Source organism: Andrena cerasifolii, chromosome 10, assembly GCF_050908995.1.
Source record: "Andrena cerasifolii isolate SP2316 chromosome 10, iyAndCera1_principal, whole genome shotgun sequence".
In the NCBI taxonomy this organism is placed as follows: domain Eukaryota; kingdom Metazoa; phylum Arthropoda; class Insecta; order Hymenoptera; family Andrenidae; genus Andrena; species Andrena cerasifolii.
In genome coordinates, this window is record NC_135127.1 from 10,387,163 (window position 1) to 10,407,936 (window position 20,774).

Sequence of the window (20,774 nt, forward strand, 5' to 3'; positions counted from 1 at the left end):
GACGAGAATTAATTCGTTATCGGCTGGCTTTCGCGGAAGCTCGAGCGACCCTTATCTGCCTGCAGCGAATTCCGCGGAATTCCCCGTTCCTTTCGTCTCCCGCCGTAACCGTTTAAAGCCCCCTTATCTCGTGTTACATTGATCACCGCGGAACGATGCGTGTATCGATCCGCGATATGCACATTGACACTCGCGGGCGTACCATCGAGCGTGCTACTTTTCCTTCTTCCTTCCACCAGCGTCGCACAATCAATAGCAAACCGCGAACACATTCTTACGGAGCAACCACCAGTCGACTTCTCACGGATAACTCTCTCACTCTCTCTCTCTCCCCCTCTCACTCTCTCTCCCTCTCTCTCTCCCTTTTTTGCTCACGATAGTTGAAGCCGTTGATCGAGCAGACGCCAGAAAGTTGGAACAAATATTTCGCAACGGAGTATACGCCTCTTTATCAGTCGATAATCGTGCACACGTCGCGTCTCATCACCCACCCGCGCTCTTTGCGCATTCACAGATGCGGCAGTTACGTTTCTAATTACCCACGTCCAGGGACAATACGATCGTTGTTACGGTTAACCTGGAATCGCGATGACCGCGAACGCGACCAGGAGACTCTCGGCACCCCTGTGCCAGTGCGAGCCCACGGACACGAGAAGAGAGCGCATCTCGTCTGGGACGTGCATTCTACGCGATCCTTCCTCCGTCTCGGGCCGGTGGGGAAAAAAGGACGGACACGTTAACGGAATTCTCGTCGCGAGAGGCGGACCAGCCCCGCGTCTTCGTTTACGGTGCGAGCCGTTCGCTTCGCACGTCCTATCTGTTCGTCTCACCTCCTGCTGGATCATGTCACTCGAGGATAACGTGGACGTTTTCATTGCCCTCCCCTCGTCGCTGCACCCCGAGTCGCGGCCCTCCAGAAGCTTCGCGCCTGACCCGTTCCCGTGCACGGCCCCACTGGTGAATTCGGCGGGTAGGAGGCACGCGGATGCTGCGCGATCTCCTCGTCCTCTGATGCGAACGAACCCGCGTATACAGACTCGACGGACGCGCGTGACAAACTACGTTCCCGTCCGAGCGGCCACGTACAAATCCTTGCCCACGAGCGTAACCCACGAGCTTTATATCGCGACTGCTGGCACGGAGGCGCCTGTTCCACGCGCGTACCTACACTCCTCCATGGACGAACGTGCTGGCTACGTGGAGGGGCAGAAGGAGGCCATGGAGCAGACGAACGGCCCACTGACGGATTCACCGGCGCACTCCCTGGACAACGAGCGATCATCCCTTATGCTCGCCCTATCATTCTTGGAGGGAATGCTCGAATTCAATTGGCGCGAACGCTTCGTCCGCTGACCGTGGTTTCCGCGGGTTAAGATGATTAAAGGAGGCTGGTTCTCCTAGGATTGGGAGGTTTCAGATTCTTCTATCCTGTTGGGAAATTTTTCAGTCTAAGGCAGACTAATTTCTATCCAAAGATCGTAGGGCTGTTTGAACAGTTGTCGATTATACTGCCTCTAGATTTTCTCTCCTATTCTGCTGCAGAAAGATTTCACCGCGCAATTGAGAATCGAGCGACACGCTGTCGCGAGTCAATTCATTTTCGGGATTTGTACTACTTGGTAAGGCTTGGCAAAGCTGTATTTTCATTGAAAAGTACGTACGAAATTGTTGCGATCATATGTTATTAATTATTATCAATGTTCGATTTGCTACGTGTCCCTGCTGGTCCAACTGAATTAATACACAATTAGAATTCAAGCCCCTCGAGCCTCGCTAAATCGACCTACAGCTATTCCGAATAAATGATCCCATGGAATAACGAAGCAGACCCGGGAATGAAACAGTCGTTTCCTCGAAAGGTGTTCGGGGCGCCGAGGTGCACGACACGGCGCTGCACTGCGACCATGGGTGGGGTTCAAGGATCGATGGTGGGGACACGAGAGGGGTAACTTCCCCGCGCTCGCATACTCCGCTGTGACCGAAACATCGCCGGTGAATGTGCTCGTGCTCGAGGTGGAGGCTCGTCCTCTCAAGGGCAAAAAGGTCACTCGATTCCTCAGCAACGAATTCGACAGAACAATTGCATCACACTGCTCTCCAAATTTCCACCCTTTGCATCATCGTCAGATACAATCCCAGATCTCCAAAACCCCCCCTTGATGAGTCCAAATTTCGCAATGTGGATTACAAAAGCTCAATGATAACCGTGCATTGAAATACTCGTTTTATGTAATTACAGAAACGATATGATAAGCGGTTCGGCCGACCCCCCGTCCAATTCATTCTTATTTCAGTGCACTGATTTCATCCACCACTTCAGAACGGAATATCGCAATGGGGGTCCCTTATCGCGCAATTAATGGCTTTGGCGCGAAACAGCATCGTTGCGTTACGATTCCCTTTATTCTCTGGGGATTACTGTCTCCGAGAGGCACGTGATATATTTCTGTCTACTGTGTCCCTCGTCGAACCGTACACTGATTCTCTTATTACTGCTATTACAATGGACAGTAAGCACAAGGGACGAGATAAGGCACGATCCTCGATCGCTCGCTAAATATTCGATGCCCCATCGATCGCAGCGGCTTCTTGGTGCGCAAAGTCGCGTTTGAAATCGTTGGTAGAAATTCCTTCTTGTCACGATTATTAGCGAGCTGCTTCGTGGAACTCGGTGTGGAATAGGAAAGGAGCGTTAATTATTATTACTACCATCGCGACCGCGTCGCGTTCACGAAATTGCAAAAAGCTAGTTGGATAGGAGACCGACTCCATTCCGAGGCTGCGAGATAACGGAGTTGTATTGCTTTGAACAGAAATTTCATTTTATATTATGCAAAGTTGCAACTTCTTGATTTTATTAACCAGTGGGATATTTCGGGATAGTTTTAATAGTGCGAAATGGAAGTAGTTTGTCGTAGCAAAATTGGTTCAATTTTATTGAACTGTATGATGAAATTCGATCTCTGATTTTAGGTCTGAATTATTGTGTGGTGCAGAGCTTCAAGCAGAGTGTGCATTTCGTCCGACGATTATTATACAGAAAACGGTAAAAACATCTAGTATTAACCACTCAAATTTGGACGTTTATATTCTTGCGAAGTATTTATTCTGAAATCTTTTGTGAAAGCGCTCTTCAGTCTCTCACCTTGCACTTGAAAAGGGTCCTTACAAGAACATCGCGAAAGGAATTCGTTCTTTGAATCTCCTCTTCAACGCACAGTTCATTCAAACTGGCCCTCATTCTTCAACCTCTCCCCCGAGGAAAACAAAAAAGACATCGTACCTGACCCTCTCCTACGCGCGCCACAAAAACCCATGTACCAACAAACGTAGTATTCTACGCGGCGTATAAAACGCGATTGCGCAATCGTCGGTAAATAGCGTAAGCCGATGGGCAGCTAGCGCGCAAAATACGCTTGAAAACTGCCACATCACCTTCAAAGAATGTACGAAAAAAGAGGCTTTCCCGTCTGGTCCACAGTACAATAACAAGAATGATACTTATCGTTAACCTTCCCTAAAACACGCAGAAATTGGTCGTTCGCATCCGTCCTACGTATGAAGCTACATACTCGTGTCACTTTCCTAGTTACCATCACTTTAAGAAAACAAGAATATCAAATCACTAGGTTTTCTACTCGGCCTCGCCCAAAATTTAGATTTTGATATTATAAAAAAGAATTTATTTTTTTTGTGGAAATAGTCACATTCATCTACATTAGTTAGGCATAATGATCTGGGATACATTTCGTGAACCCAGAGTTTACCATTCGAAAGTTTTTAGGCGACAGACAAACACACAAACACTTTCCGCTTTATATATTAAGATAACAGCTGATGCAAACAGAAAGTTGACGACTCTGCGTGAAAAACTGAGAAGAAACCACAGGCTGGTGAACCCAGTTTTCAATAAACTCCACTTCGATGATGAAGTTTCAATTTCTACTCAAGCGCGCGTGCTTTGGATAATTCAAAATCAATGTGCTTGAGAACGGCACAATTTTATTCCACTTGTATAGTTCGTCAAGGGCCACCCTGTGTTACGGGTCAAAATTGATCTTGGTGTCCGCGGTGCAGCCGATTACCAAATTGCGCACTCGCGCGAGGGTTGGGGGGAGGGGTGGGTGCATAAGTAAGCGGATCACCGCTGATTTGAAGGTACTGACAATTTCCGCGGACGCTGAGGTCCCGTTAATGCTGAAGCGCGCGCAACGCGCCGAAGAGGCGAGCGAGCTGTAAGGGATGACGCAACGGGCTGGCTTTGGACGAGGGAACGAAAGTCGCCGCGCGATTGGTCGACGACGAGGGCTCGAACGGTCGATCCCTCTTCCTTGACGTCATCGACTTCTTCTGGGGAACGCGGACTCCGCATCCCGCAAGGACACGCGACCTTTTTCAATGATTCGTCTGAGGCTTCGCGAGCGTCAGAAACTGACGCGATAAATCGTATCCGGGGGTATCGATTTCCAGGTGGCACGAGGCGTTCTGAAGGCGATGTACCGTCGAGGTGGATGCACTTGGGAGATGTGTTCAAGTTATGTTATACATTTGTTACGCGGAATAGAATCGTAGTGGTTGAATGACAAAGTTTGGAGATAGAACAGGATAAGGATTTTGTAAAAACGCGAAGGAAGTGGGAGAAATAATAACAATTTGTATTTGGATTGCTTGGGATTGAGAGAGGAGTCGAAGAGAAAGGGGAGACGGGATCGTAATCCATGTTATCGGGTATTGAAGGCAATGATCGTTAACTTTCAGCCACATAATCTCGGTACCTTAATTTTTAATAATTCAGGGATTTACAGGAGACGTCAATCGTGCCGCGATCTAGAGTTGCAAATGGCAGGTCGATAAATTGGCCTCTTTTTTAATCAGTCGCGAAAAATTCCTTTCGATCACGCCGATAAAAGGATTAAAAACGCTAGTGCTTTCATCCGGTATTTTTAATCCAGCTGGTAAATGTCGATAAGGATAACGACCATGATAAGACATTGGTATCGTTTATTATAAAACAGATATACGTACGTTTACTCTTTTACTAAACCAAAACGAATTTCATGTAATAAAATGAAATAAATTAATCAAACATTCGAATCAAAGTATACTTAAAAAGAAAAAAAATGAAAAATAATTTTTCATCCGGACATTAATCCTTTAATCGTCAATGAATTCCATTGCAACGTTTTATACAGTCATTAAGCTACTAAAGTAATTCATTACGCGCGTTGTGAAAAACTTCTTTTCAGGACGAAAATTTTAATCCCTTGCTTTTCCTTCTTTCAGCACAGTGTTTGCGTAAATAACTAATGCCACGTTTAATAATAATTTTCCGCGCCGTGCACTAGTATAAAAATACTCTCCAGGGAATTAAACGGCGAGGATTCCCGCAATTTCGTATTCGGAGTACAGGTTTCGTCATCAACCGCGGAAGAATGTGATCGGTGGACTGAAACGTGTGCAGGATCACGCACGTTCCTTTCCTCTGTGCGCGTGACTATCGGAAGTTCTGCTTCACGCTGTGCCCACTTTTGGATCGTTAGGAAAATCATTTATAATTCATGTATAGTCATTGAAACGTTAAATATAGGTACTATTTAGGAGTTCCATTCATTTGATTGTATTCTATTCATTCTTTTCATCGATCACGTACGACCTGATTAACAATCTTCTGGAATTTAAAGTGAAGTTCTTCTGTGACTAATCAAACGTCGTTCATCAAATTGTCAATTGATAGTAGAGTGGCTGTTGAAGATTAATATTTTTTGTATTATTGAGTGTCTATAGTTAGAGAAAACAATTCGGGCTCGCAGATTTTCGAGTAACGACCAATCGTATCTTTGATCCTTTCACCAGTGTTCAAGAATGGAGAAACGCCTTCTTTTCGTTATCGCTGATTGGGAACAAAACCATTGATAATTAGAATGGGTGTGTGAAATCAACGAAGCGGAATGTAGGCGACGATTTGCAAGAATTTTTTGGGAGTTTCTGAAAGAACAGCCTCACATCCACGTGTCCTACCTCACGTAACCGTCTCTTTGGGATTGAATAGGCATGCTGAATGAGGAACGCACTTGGCCCCTTTGATGAAGGCTTTCCTGGCATTCAACACAATTCTCTACCCATCAGAGATGAATTATTAAAAACATCCCGTCAATAGAAAGTTTGAATACCATCGTGAAATGGAACATCGCACAGGGAAAGTTTCTCAATAATTATCGTATCCACTTTGTCGACCAGTCGAGTTCATATTTCTGCTAAAAGTGGCGAGTACTGAGTTCAACCACTTAACAATTAAAATTCAGAACATTTCGGCTTGTTTTATGATTTGATTATTTTCTTTAGCGGTAGCCTTAATAAATATGAAATTCCGCGGTTACTCACCGGCAGATAGATTTGAATACAGTCGAAGCATGTGATGCAACCTGTAGCAAGTGCACGGAATCTGATTGCAGAAGTGACTCGGAATTGTGTGAAGCACGAATTCTATCTCGATTACATCTCAAAACCGCGATTGCATCTCAAAGCACCGGCTCGAAATGATGGAGTCGAAAATTTTCCTAACTGATATCACGTACTGATTATCCATTCGTGAATGATAGGGTGCCTGGGTACTGATAATGTACAATTAAGGAGGGGTTAATAGAGATACTCATCTTTCATTGAGAATGGAAAACAAAAACCGCTTCGTGATATGTGACACAATGCAAGTATCGCTAAAAATAAATGAAACAAACTTTTGGGGGAAGAGCAAAGGGTGATTACAATCGACTAAAGATAGAGATTATTGAAAATTATCTTAAGACAACATTATTCAAGACTTTTTTATCGACTAAGAAAAAGTTTTAAACGTTTAAGAAAATGAACGTAAATTGATAAGGCACTCGACACAGGAATATCAAACACTTTCTGTAACAATGACCAAACTGTATTACTAACTAAACTTTTATTCCATCGGCAACTTTGTACCAGAGTCCTACTCATCCATCGAATAGTTTTGCAAGCTAAGAAGATATACGGTTCATTGCATAACGACTTCATAAATTTTCTCACAAACTGCAGATATGTTCATATCTAACGTCTCCTGCATTCCCTCGTCAACAACTATTTTAAAGCTGCACCATCTCGGTCCAGAACGCGATATGTTTGTTAAACGCATTCCTCTAGCAATGAAAGTGTGAAGGAGTAGCTGTACATTCTCTGTCCGCATTTGGAGCAATCTCGAGCGTGTTTCGAATAAGAAGCAAAGCTCCGTGTAACTCTTCAATCCATCAGCATCAGGCAATAATACGTCATAAATAATAACGATACGTTTGGAAGATCGATGAAAGATGGCTCAGCATTGATTACCATTCTTTCGCAATCGTTCTGAGACGCTTACAGCGTCAGTGATATATAAACGTTCGCGAGATAAGATCGATCAGAATCGCTAACGTGGATTAAGTCAAACAATCGCTACACATTTTCTCCGTGAATTACATAATCGATCCTTGATATACATTTAGCTGTGAAGATTCAACCTAAGACGAGCGTTTATAGTAGTATTGGAGTAAAAGTGAAGTGCAATAAAAGCTTCCCCTAAAGTCTTATACAAAGTGTTGTACCAGAGGATAACAAGGCGGCAACAATTTGGCAACGAATAGTGAAAAGCGTGGGAGAGTTGGTTAATCATAAATTGCCGCACAATATTTTTCACGGCCTGTGGCAGCCAACAAGCTGTTAAACTTTTGGCAACGAATAATGAATTTTAGATGAAGCCACGTTTAAGCTGAACTTACACATATAAACGTTATAAAACCTTTGTGAAAGCAATAATAACGGAAATTAATTAATTGGCAACTCCGCAGGAACATTCGCAAAATTTTCAAATTTTCACAAGCTCCGAATGATTGGCGAGATAATGAAACGCGTCTTCATTTATCTTGTAAAAGTGACTCGCGCTGGAAAGTCCAATTCGTTGTTAAGAATCAACGCTGTATTGTCTCGAGTTCGGTGTAAATCTCATTTAACGAAAAAGAGCCCTGGCCCTCTGCTAAGTTCGTTTCGAAATCGAGTTCTTTCGAGGTGGAGGTTTACACTGAGGCCAGGAAGTAAGGCCGCTGTTGATGCACCGACAGCAGGGACGTTCGTCAATTTCCCTGCCGGCACAACGTAAATAATGTTTAAGCGTGGCTGCACGATTACCATTCTCGGAAAAAGACCTATCCTATCGCTGTTCAAGCAACAGGGACTTTGTCACGATCGTATTGTGTACAAGATAGGGTTACAGCCAATTCCTACGACGCGCAAGCCCAACCTGATGAATTTATTAATCCACCGATGGCACTCGACGCTCAAAGGTCTACTTCATGGTTGTAATAACTTCTCGACACCTTGCATCTCTTGTATATAATTAAAGAGTTCATTGAATTTAACGTGGAATGAATTGTTGATCAATTTGAATGCCGATCTGTCTGCTTCTGATACGGCTATGTAGACATCGTTAGATTGATGAGTTTCAGTGAGCTCGTATCATCTGCTACCCTATCTCTAACGACAGGATTGCGAGTAATTGAAACTGAGTTAAAGTCCCATGCCGTATTGCAAAATAAATTAATCACAGTGTCGAGGCGATTCTCGTTTTAGGTCATTGATGTCAGTCGGCTCGTGATAAGCGACACTACTTAGACAGTCAAGATTTATTTCGCATGTAGTTGTGGATCGTCGAATAGACCTCCTAAGTATTCCCCGTATCGACGCGAAGCTTCATTTAGTAATCCGGCAATCGTGTCTAGCGGTACAAAGCTCACTCTTCGAGATACAATTCCTATCCCTTTTCTGGTTCATCGTGCCGCAATCTAAATAGGTAACTACATTTGCCAAAATTTCTCCCATAACTAAAGTGTCCATTATCAAGTTCCTCACAATTATAGTACTCCCTAAATCACACTATGATTTCCCAGCAAAGACTACTCGACAACTACACATATTACACAAATTTGGAATTCATATGATTTTAGCATTCGTGTCCCAAAATGACATTTCTGCAAGCTTCTGAATCTTTTCGCGAGTTCTATTCCTGATTTAAGTTCGTACGTACCTACAGCTCTAAAACATCGCCAATATTTTTCTAAACGACAAGGTGTCTCGGTTTAATGAATAAATAAGCGTCGAGCTGCAATTGGAAGGGTGCAGTACGGTCTTTCACCTGTCTGATGCAGCGAGGCACGCGAGTTGCGTCACGTGTCTCCGGGCCCTGCACCGCGCATACGCGCGGAGGATCTATGCGGCGCGTCGATCCCGTGATTGCAGGGGCCTGGAACGGATGCATATCGACTATCGAGGCTTTCGACAGGCAACGCGGTGCGTTGCAACGAGACTCTAATACGATGCAATTGGTACCCCGATAGGGTGGTTGACTTCTCTTAACAGGAGTCAAATTGGTCCCCCTTCTTAAACAATCGGCAAGTGAACATTATTCACCGGATGCCGGTGATCTGTGTCGCGCTCGCGCGTTTCGCAGGTTCGAAAAAATTCTCAACATCTGAAGGAAACGTTTAATCGGGCGAAACTGCTCCAGGATCGATCTCTGCCGAGCGGTGGACTCCGATGATCCAACCGATTGTCACCGGTGAGTTTGATAAATCAGCGTCGATTTGGAAGTTAAATGTAACCGCATCGGACTGTCTTCTTGTTAACGGGTTCAAAGTTAATTCTTAGCACCAAACTTTGCATTCGAGCCACTTGCGCGATCGCAGCTATGCAGCGGCTACAGAATTGAATGTCTCTTATGAATATTAATGACTGTAAATGCGTATAACGAAGCCTCGAAAGGATATTTCGAGCGCGGCTATAAGGTAGTAATTATTCAGCTTTTTTTTTCCCGCCAGCGTGAAGTTATTGGATGGAGTTCATTAAAGTCGAACGAACTGGAGTGCGTTAAAAATCCAAGTAAACAGAACTCCATTTCGAACGCCACATTCCCCGAGTATCATTGGATTAAATGCTAACCAATTTGTTTATCCACTGCGCGACCGTCCGCGCCGCTTTCGATTTTAATCGCCCAGCAACCGCAAAGTCAATTAAAACCCAATACACCGTAACTCATACCCGGTGAATAACGAGCGGAGCCTCTGCTCGCCGGATTACCATAAACCGTGCCCGTCAGCCTTCCATCTTCTGTATTTACTTTCACGACGACACGCCGCGCGTAATCGTAATTAATTGCGATGCGCTAGAAATATCGATTCCGCTTTGATATACCGTATCAGTTACGTAATTGCAATCGCTGAGCTCTAATATCGCGTCGAATAGAGAGGACACGGTGCACTTTGCATCTGCGTGTGCATCTGGTGCATGCATCTGGTGCAGGCGGTAGTGGGGGATGCATTAAGCTTCTGGGAGCAGTTCCTTGCGATTCCGGTTGGCCAAAGTTTTCAGTCCTCTATAAGAAAACTGCTCGCTCGCAAAATAAGGTTCTTCGTGAAATTTTCATTTCGCTGTCAAGTAGAACGCGTAGGGATAAAAGTGTGTTGCACTTACAGAATTCAAGGGCAAATTTAATTTGGTGAATTCGTTTTAGCAAATGTCCTTCGATCCAGATGCATGATAGCTGCGCTGTATAATTCTCCCGTGTTCCGTACGTTTCAGCTTTTAGTGCATTACGTGCATCGCGGTATCTTTTTGCACGCAAATTACTAGATACCGTTGTCTGTCGGCGTTATGCAATACTGTGTAAATCCTGCTATTCTCTTAAGCACCGAGGGCTTACATTTGATCCTTATTTACACCGCACAGTGGGGCTGGCGAGGAAAAAAGTGTTTAAAATGAAAGTTGTATTTTTGCGTATCCATCACTCTATCGCGATAGACAATGGACCAAAGTATCTAACCATGCAAACAGGTAGGTCGTATTCGTGTCGATTAAAAAGGAAAATTGATCTGAAGTTGACCTTTCGTATTCTAACGGGAATCGTGTGAATTTTCTTACCAGAATCTCGATTTTTTTCTGAATTTTTGTAGTATGTATAATTTTGAACCTCGTGTATTTCGAATGTGTATAGTCTTAGCTTATTTGTGGCATAAATACTTTTCGAAAACAGAAACTCATAACATCGGCATTTCTCCCTATTTTCGCGTACTTTCTATTTTATATTACTTTTTAATTTTTTTAATAGTTTTAGTTTGTATGGACAGTAATATTAACAACATTAAAGAATAGCACACCAATAAAATGACAATATAAAATTATAAATAAAGTAGTGTTACCACAATCGGATCGTTACAGAGAAAAAATATTTTATAATTATTTACTAATACTTATATAACATTCCTTTTTTCATTATAAATTAAGATTTTATGACTTATAATTTATGCTTTATTTTACACAAACGCATGATTGCTTAATGTTCATGAAATCTACGCGTACAAATGGTACTATTTTAATACCGATTGCGTTTCTTCGAAACGAGAAGAATACTTTCTTTTCTGATATGACGGTTTCTAGTGGTGATTAGCCAGCGTATTGAATCCTTTTTACATCTGTTGAACAAATATCTTCTTAAGGTTCTTAACGTAGACAAGGAGTTGTTTATGTAATATTACATACTTATTAGTACATAATTATTTACTGGGCTTATTGCTATTTTATTTGTTATAGTTGTCTCAATTTTATTAATATTCCCATCCATATAACCCTTGGCTATTAAGAAGTAATATAAAGACAAAAGTGTTAAAAAATATTGAGAAACACCGAAGTTATGAGATTTTCTCCGCGATTCCTATTTAAAGTGCCCCACTGTGCACCGTGCCCGCGTGTGCATAACAAACGCATCGATCACGTCCTGGAAGCTTCAAGTAATCGCCTCCTTCGTTTCTTCGCCGCGAATTGTATTCTCGCGACATTCTGAGATAACGAAGTTCGCAACACCAACAGTTGTGTAATTTTTCACTATTATCTGCTGGAGTTTCCGAGGAAACGGCATGGGCATTCAGTTTGAAAATGGAAGCGCTAATTGACGCCCACCATATTAAATCGACGCGTATGAAGCACAGTAGAATCTCGATTAACCGAGCTGTTTAATTCAATTTAGTTGGGAGCGAAACGTCCCCAATTATAAAGAAGAAATAAAGCTCAACGATCGAACGATTAGTTTTCATTCTGATTCGACTTTTGAACTGTGAACGCATTGTTTCGCCAAGTGTCCCTATTTATTTATCTCGAATAAGCCAATACTACTATTTATCGCGATAAAAAAATTATTTCCACGAAGTTTAAACTATCCGTTCATTTTTTATTTCCACTACTCTGTAACATCGAATGTTCCACTTTAGAAGACTGGAGCATCGTACGACTTTAACCACATAAACTCGATTGGGCGAACAAAAAATCCTCTGTAACACGAATGAACTGTGGAATCATGACAGTGCCGGTCCCAGGCTTTTGCACAGAGCGAACACTGCTCGTATCCACGCACGCGTACAATTTTTATCTTCAACGCGAACCTAATTAGCATCGGACAAGGAAGTTTCGTTTTCGCGATAACGAACGAGACGAGCGAACAAAATCTTCGCCTTTGTCTTTACTTTTTTTTTTTGTATTCTTCGTCGGAGTCTAATAATCGCCAGACTTACGAATGCCAGTTTGCATTTCGTAGCTTAAGTAAGAATTAATCTCCTTTTCGAACGTCACGTGTCGAGTTATCTGCATTTTATGCCGCGCTTAACATGGGTAAATGAATTGAGCAATTGTTTGGTCTCGTTCCCCATTAGCTAGCCGCGAGAAATCCCACAAGAAACATCTTCCTTTTGCTCTGGAAGGCAATTGCTGACGGTGCGAATAATTCATGATAACTCTGTATTGAGTTACAAAAGCTTCGCTGCAATCGCTTGTTGACATGCTTGAGATGAATTGTTCATTGTTTGAAATAATTAGAGAATTATCTGCTCAAGTGACTTCATCACTCAAGTAAACATTCGAAAAATTACGAACAATCCGATACGATCCTTCGGAATGAAATAACATATGAAATGAACCTTCAAATATGGAAATATAGCTAGCACAGATATGAATCTGCGTTTGTGACTGATAGTTTTACGTAATTGTCAAAACGCGAAGGATTTACTTGGACATAATATGTTATAGTATGTAGACGACGTTTTCACTAGAAAATACTGTAAATTTTCCTTGAAAGAAGTATTTCGTAATGGGTATAAAAATCACTGTCTTGGAATGTTCTGCGCAAATAAAGAAATAAATACATATATCGAAGTCGTTATTATCTGTGAAGATAATCAAGCATTCATGGTCAGCAGTGTGAAGTGATTAATTTCAGGCGATACTTTCTCTGGCTATCGTTTTCAAAGTATTATAATGCAAAAATGTTTAATATTCTACAAGTCCACGCATTCGTTATTAATTAGTAACCTACATCTTTTAAAAAAAGACGTAGAAATGTTGTTTTAAGCAACATTGTGTTTTAGGTAACCAATAAGAATAAGAGGTGCTCTGACGAGTCTGACCCTTCTAAAACTTAATAACGTAGCTTTTTACCGCGACTAGTCGATCTCGTTTAATTATTTCTACGAATTCTGATCTGATTTTTCTCTTCAGTTCTTTGAAACTTAGAGTGACGTCGATTGCGTCGGAAAACAATAAAAATTGAATGGGGAATGAAAATTTGAAATTACTTAATTGCCTTTTTATGGACGGGGGGCACGCACATTTCAAACTCATTGTGCTTCTTGCAGCAAGGTCTGCGAACAAGCACCATGACAGGCTGAAAATTTGAATGAAATCAATTCGTTTCTCCCGCGTGAAAACTACGTCCAGAAGAACTTAACCCCTCCGACCCGAAGGACGCACCATGTACGTCGACGCGAGCCACCGTACGCGGCCGGGTGATGTTTGATGTAGGTACGTCCTGACTCGAAGTAACTTTTTCGCTCTTACATTAACTTACGGTGGATATTTTGAATAAAAATTATATCAGTATATTAATTTAACATCCTGTACAATAATTCCTTGTATTCTATACATGTGCTTTCTAATTTTATATCACAATACGCTGTATCCGAATGTCTATCATTCAGTTTGAGGTTGCACCGCGTCGGCCGCGTGAAAAGACGGCCGCTAAATATTTTCCGCCGGGTCGGAGGGGTTAAAGAATTGGATCGCTTGTCTTGCAATATACCAGATTATCTCCAGGAGCGTAACTGTGCTCCATGTTCCAAGAAAACCCGAGTCAGTTAAGTGCACCGATCGTAACCCGACATTTTGGACAAACTGACATTTTCCGAAAAGACTGAAGTTCGCGCAGAACCACCGTTAGAGAAATTCCAACAACTTAATAAATCACAAGAAGGATCGACAGAAAAAGCTATTTTCTGCAAGTTTAAAGATGCCTCCTTATATCCCAAAAGAGTTTAATCCAATATTAACAATAGTCTTTAAAAAAAAAATTCTAAATATCAGTTTCTTCTGAAGCTGTTACACGAGAATCCCCCTTAAGCCTTTAGATCTTAATAGAGATGCCGAGAGCCTCCAATCTTCTTCTTATCTCATCCTCTCTGAATTATTTCCATTATTGAAAACCATTAGACATACATCATTGTGTAATAAATAATAATTGTGCTCACACAACCACGCATCGACCTGTACTAACTAAACAGAAGTTGAAGCACAGTATCCAGCAAGAAACATGAATCCCGATAGACGTCTGCGACACCATACAATCACTGTTCTACCTCGGCGGAATCACTCCTACTCGTTCCTCCTTTCTTCATAGGAATGTAAGCCGACCCAGGATATGACTAACTCAGTTAAAATTCATGTGCACTTACATACAAGCGTTCCACGCGGAGCATCACTTTCCCCCTAATCAGAATCCACAAGCGTCGGAGAAATCGCCCCGAAACATTACCTTGCGCAACGCCACTTTCGTTCAGGCTCACCAACTCCAGTAACTGGAGCATGCAGCCACTTCGTCAAAACATTATGCGTCTTTACGCGTATCGATGCCCCATATGCCGTGACCGACGTCACTCTAAATTGCCAGCAATTGGCCAGCGGTGTCAGGGGTTACCTTGTCACAATGCGTCAACCCCGTCGAATCAACTTCCTCGGCCAGCGGCGCGGGTCTCTTGCTGGTGCACTTGCAGATCTTTCTCAGGATCCACCTGTTCCTCGTCTTCATGGCGGGACCTTGACCTGCTGGTATCATTTGCGTCGCACTACCAGTTGCTGCTGGGCACTAGATTGGAAGACGAAACGATGCCCGTTGCCCGGCTGCCTGGAAGACGAAATGATGCCCGCCGCGACGGTGGTCCCGCGACACTTTTATCGACCAGCGGCTGGCGAACACGTAACATGGATCCCGCTGGCCCCGATAAGAGCGAGAAAGCCGACGTATCAAGCGCGTTCGCACGGTGTTCCGCGAACAGAATTCACCCCCCGGAGCCCACCGATCCCATTGCGCCTGAGCGAAGGTCCCGCGGTCAAGGCGCCCCATCGACGCTGCTTTGGCTCCAAATTCAAACGTTCACCTTGAATCGGGACGGGTTGAACGTCGGGTCGATGATCAAGTGCCAGCTCCTGATATATTGCGGCAGATCGCAGCAGAAACTTTGGGGTTCGCGATAGCCATTTGTAGTAATTTGTATCGAAACATGTGATACCGTAATCTAATCTTGCGCAGAAATTGGCTGTGAACCTTATCAGAAAAGGTACTCGAGAAGTATTTGTTTATTCGTGTGTTTGATTATTCTTTAATCGATCATTACGGAGATCAGTTGCGCGTTTAAGCGCCAGAATTTTTGTAAAGCGTTGCACGCATTTTCTCTATCTTGAAGCGGCGAAGGTGAGACGCAGAAGCGGCTGATCGATTTCTCGAAGCCTCGAATGCAACAGCGCATGTGACATGTTAGTGCAATCATTAAGAATGTGATTTTCAATGATGCGCGTGAGCTTTGCAGAGAGCACGCGCGGCTATCCGCCAATTTCAACTTAGCTTTACTGACACGCGCCTCTCTCTCCGACTCGCTCTTTCAATGAACTCTTACACGCCGAAATCATAACGTATAATGAAACCTCCGCGCGCCGTTAATTACAGTAAATTCTGTTACAGTAAATTAATATTCAATAACTTAACGCCAACGGTATCCTACGTTTAGTTCTGTATTTCTAATATTTAGCGCTGCTCTCTATTCACATCGAAACATACAATTGTTTAAAATCTCACAGTATTTCTATAGGTATATTTCCAATCTCTAATAACAATTTTGCCAATTAAGAAAAGGAAAGGAGACGAACATTTTAGGGAATATTTTTCTAAAAAAAAAATATATAAATCATCGATGTGCCACTCGCGATCTCTGACGGATACGACCAGCGAAGCCCATTTTAAAATAAAATCCGAACGGTCCCGTGCCTCGCCGCTATATTTATAATATTCTGGCTTTGTCGCGCCGACGCGTCGGTGTGCGTGAATTGCGTAGGGATTTGCGTCGCGCGAAAATCATGAATGAAAGCTCGCCTCGCCCCCGTCTCTTCCACTTCTCTTTTCTCTGCTCTTTCTCCTCTCTCTCTCGTCTACGCAAAATCCACGCGTCGCGCGGACTCGCGGATCTGCCCCGGTGTCCTCGTTCGAAGATCTTCGTCGGCGGCCAAAAGGAACGCGAGATGGTATTGTTTCGTAACGAGCCCCTCTGGGATGCAACGTGCGACACTCGACATTGCGATCAGCTGTTGAAAACTGCGTCCAAGATGACCTATTTCTCGACAAACTGGACATTCCTTTAAATAGAGATCCTCCACTTAAACGGGTGCTCGTAAATGGAGTAGACGAAGCAATCAGCTGGATTCTCTTTGCTCCTCCAACTTCTTCTTGAATTTTCCGAGCGACGAGTGAGACCAGTTTACAGTGACCCCTATTGCTCTGTTCTCATGATCTCTAGGTCCTCTGGTAGATACTCTGTGTGCTGGGTGCACCTTTGCGATTTAAGTACTTCGCTTTCAACTCGAACAGCGATTATCTTAGGGTCGCATCGTTCGAATAATCAACTGAGGTGAAGGCGATCTTAGACCTCTCTTGAAAGTTCAACAAAGTGTTTAACACTTGCTACGTTGTTGCAGTCGTCTAATTTGTTTGTTGAAACTACAAAGGAACTTGATAGCTTGAACTTGTCCCAACTATTCCTACGTAATTATAAATCCACTGCGTTCACAGACTCGCACATCTCGCTCTCCACGCCCATGCAATCAAGAAGCCCCTACGGAATCACGATTTCTTCAATGAACAGTTCCCCCAAAGACACCGCGAAACTATTCCATCCCAGCCTGTAGAATAAGAATTGCACGAAACGCTCGCGACTGCCTTGTCCCCGAGCGAACCAATTAACCTGCCCACTTCAATGCGAAGGTCGCGGTGTCAAGGTCGCGAACCAGGATGACGGGGGAGACATGCGTGCACGGCGACTTACCGTCGGGTCTATGTGCTCCCATTGCTCGTCCGCCATGGTACCGAGGTGGTCGACAACGTAGAGGAAGAACGGAACCAGATGGCGAGCCGCGGCTGCGGGTATAAACCGGGAGGAAAGATGCCGAGGTGCACGGGAAAACGGATCGTCGGTCAGCAACGGAGAAGGCAATCTCGCCGCCCCTCTAGAGATCACTGAAAGCTTACATCACGCGATCCACAAGCCCTACATTCAGTCTACTTCGCGGCTAGAAATACAGCGACTCACGTGTACGTGCGAACCTGGGTATTTTGGGCGAGCGGAGGCTAGAGGACTGTTCGCTACTGTACCTCGGTCCCGTTGTCGACGGCTCCCGAGGAGGCTTCTTTCAGAGGTCTGTGATGTTGGCACCCCCAACTGCGAATTTTTATAAAACAACGATGGCATTCGTTTGGCCACGATTTCTCCACTTTTGTACAATAAAAATTCTCGATTGTCCGCCCTTCGAAAAAAGTTATGAGGAAATAAAAAACATTTCACCAGCATCCCCATGAAATTTCTTTATTGATTTTTAAATGGCATATGAGGCGACCCCACGATTTTTGCCCACGTTTGTCCCCCCAAAATTTTCGTTTGACCACCCTTCAAAAAATGTTTTCACCAAATTAAGAAAATTTGTTATCAGCACACTCAGGTACATTTTTCATTTTCTTCAAAGTGGGATATCATTGCCCACCATTGTATGGGGTTTTTTTAATCCGTTCTTCTCAATTTATGATTTAATTTGGTTATTTCGATAGATCAGAGATCGATTAGCGTTTAAATAGGTTTTCTGGATTGATTTCTTTAAGGTTTCATATGAATATGTATCTTCGCGTGTTTTGCCCGCGCTAAATCGATTAGCAAATAATGTCAGGATGGCCGAGCGGTCTAAGGCGCTGCGTTCAGGTCGCAGTCCACATTGTGGGCGTGGGTTCGAATCCCACTTCTGACAAATATCTTTTTAATAGTCGAAAGACCGTTGTATTTATGATTCTTTTTGATCAGTGTATAAAGAATGTTAGAAATTGTAAATATTTATAAAAGAAAACATTAATATTTTTTCGTTTCTACGGGGAAAGTGGTATATTTTGCTATTTTATTCAGACTGGTTTCAAATAAAAAACATTGTAAATTGTAAATGTCCTCCATGAATATCAGAAACTTGTCAATATTAATATTCATTACATCTACGTTTTATGAATTTATACGCACTTGAATTTGCGTCCAGATTATCCTTTTTAAAACAACTCAAGGGATTTGCAGCTTTACTTTCTGTGTTGCTGTGTAGAAAATGTAGAATTTTCTTTTCCATACAATTCATTTGCATCATTTTGCAAAAAAAAATATAACATAAATTATTTATATGTATGAAAAAAGATTATCCAGAGGTATTTCAGCATATATTTACAAAATACAAAAACTTAATTTTAAGGATTGGTGGTGAGGGTAACTTGAAAACTATGTTTCTTTCGAAAATTATTTTTACGCGGTTTTGTAGATATAAAAAAAGGATGCAACTTTTGTTTAAACTTCTTTTCGATATCTCTCACCGTTCTCGAAATATTCTACGGAAAAGAAAATTCTACATTTTTTCAAGGGGTGATTTCACCCCCAAAATAATTTTCTGAATTTGCGGAATACCGAACGTCCCCTGTTCGTGCTTCATGAATATGCAACCAATTGGCAAACATACATCTCTTATACGTGTAACAACCCCAAAGTTTGCTGTTCTTGTAAGAAACGAACGCTTGTGTTGAACGCGTATAGGAAATTCCACCGTAAGAAATAAACAGATGCAATTCATAGAAAAATTGTTTTTATTTTCTCACAAAATAGCTTACATTTTAATACATTTGACTTACAATTAGTGCTGTGTATTTTACATCATTCTTACTTGCAAGCGCTCGATCATCACAAAAAATCGTTAAATTACGTGTATAAAAAAGTTACGTCAACTCGGTTCAAACGTTACATAATACTGGGGCATTAGGAAACGGTGCTAACATTGTTGATCACACCTTTGACTGACCAGGGAATAAATTCGCTAACTTTGGCGCGGAATTGGTGGGGATTAATTAGATCGAGAATATCGTTCCCTTAAGGTCTAAGTTGTCATTCATACTTAGTGAACATTCTACTTAAAACATACACACATACACAGTACCGGTCAAAAGAAAGTTTAAAGCTGATATTTTACATGACCTGTGTAACAAACTTGATACTAGGCTATAAGTATTATGTTGGTATCCCTGGTCTACTCCGGGAACCCCTCTAATCTATGGCTTATAACTTTTACGATACAATTCTTTTCAAAGAAATTACTTATAGATATTTACTTCTGTTACTGTTCACAGTTTAAACTTTCTTCTGGCCGGTACTGTACATATACACGTAAGTATATTCATTAACAAGTTGCTAGTAGTCGATCGAATGCATCAATTTTTGCGTTCGACAAAAGTTGTCGCCGTGGCTGATTGATCCATACATGCGTTACACGAAGATTAGATTGTGCTTTTAATTTGAAGCAAAGATTATCAACATTACAATCAGCACACGTACTTATGTACATCCAGTGAATTACCATAGAAACCGTAGTAAACTAGACTTTTGTAACAAATGCATTTCGATCTTTCAGACGTTCATTTTTTTTTCCCATAAAGAAGTGCCTCAGCCACAGTGATCGCTCAGCATCAAGCTGCTATGTACGTGAAGGATTAACTCTGGCGTAAAAAAATAGGAGGTCCAACAATTCTGGACCTCGATAAAAGCCTTTCACGCTTTCTCAACTGATCCGAATAGATTTACTACTGTCCAATCGATTGACAAAAAGTAACGGTAAACAATACGATGCATTGTTGCAGATGCGCGGCTGATGCGGTAAAAGTGACGGTACAAGAAAGGCAGAAACGAAATTGCGAAGTGAATAACAGAGTTAATTGTCAACATGGCGGACAGTGATTTGCTGATCACAATTTCGGGAGCCGCTCTCTCGTTATTGTTCTACGAGAATGTTCGTTGCTGCGGGGACCAGGTAAAAGATATCCCTCCTCCCTTTGCCGTTACTAATAATCCATCATCATCATCCGGCGCGATTATTTTCCCCAACAATCGCACATTTCCCGTCATAACCTCGAACCTAGAGATTGGAAAACATTGAATTAAAAGACGAAAATCTTGTTTGATTCTCCGTATTCCAGATGGGCTTTTTGCTAGGAGAGACTCTCGAGTTCGTAGTGAAAACTTACACGGATGCGGACAATCAAATAGAGACTGTGAAGACACACAACAGTAAATATACCGAAT

General features: G+C 42.5%; 2 protein-coding genes and 1 non-coding gene across 11 annotated transcripts in view; 2 read left to right on the top strand and 1 right to left on the bottom strand.

Moving 5' to 3' along the window:
• Hex-a (Hexokinase A) overlaps positions 1-17,640 on the bottom strand; it is a 30,589-nt gene extending 12,949 nt beyond the window's left edge. Inside the window, exon 1 of one of the 4 annotated variants that reach the window (XM_076821169.1) lies at positions 17,454-17,640. In XM_076821169.1, the coding sequence (XP_076677284.1) occupies positions 17,454-17,489 (36 nt within the window). In that variant the 5' untranslated portion in view covers positions 17,490-17,640. Of the gene's footprint in view, positions 1-202; positions 225-830; positions 1,149-15,058; positions 15,227-17,453 lie in introns of those variants that run through there. The other 3 variants (XM_076821166.1, XM_076821167.1, XM_076821168.1) reach the window with 3 other exon arrangements.
• LOC143373696 (BRISC complex subunit FAM175B) overlaps positions 1-20,774 on the top strand; it is a 45,748-nt gene that overhangs the window by 22,705 nt on the left and 2,269 nt on the right. For 3 of the 6 annotated variants that reach the window (XM_076821171.1, XM_076821176.1, XM_076821173.1), the window contains exons 2-3: positions 20,333-20,502; positions 20,669-20,759. In XM_076821171.1, coding sequence (XP_076677286.1) covers positions 20,416-20,502; positions 20,669-20,759 — 178 coding nt within the window. In that variant the 5' untranslated portion in view covers positions 20,333-20,415. Of the gene's footprint in view, positions 1-19,555; positions 19,863-20,040; positions 20,174-20,204; positions 20,503-20,668; positions 20,760-20,774 lie in introns of those variants that run through there. The other 3 variants (XM_076821174.1, XM_076821175.1, XM_076821172.1) reach the window with 3 other exon arrangements.
• On the top strand, positions 18,341-18,423 carry Trnal-cag (transfer RNA leucine (anticodon CAG)). Its single transcript has one exon. It is a non-coding gene; the product is annotated as a tRNA-Leu (tRNA).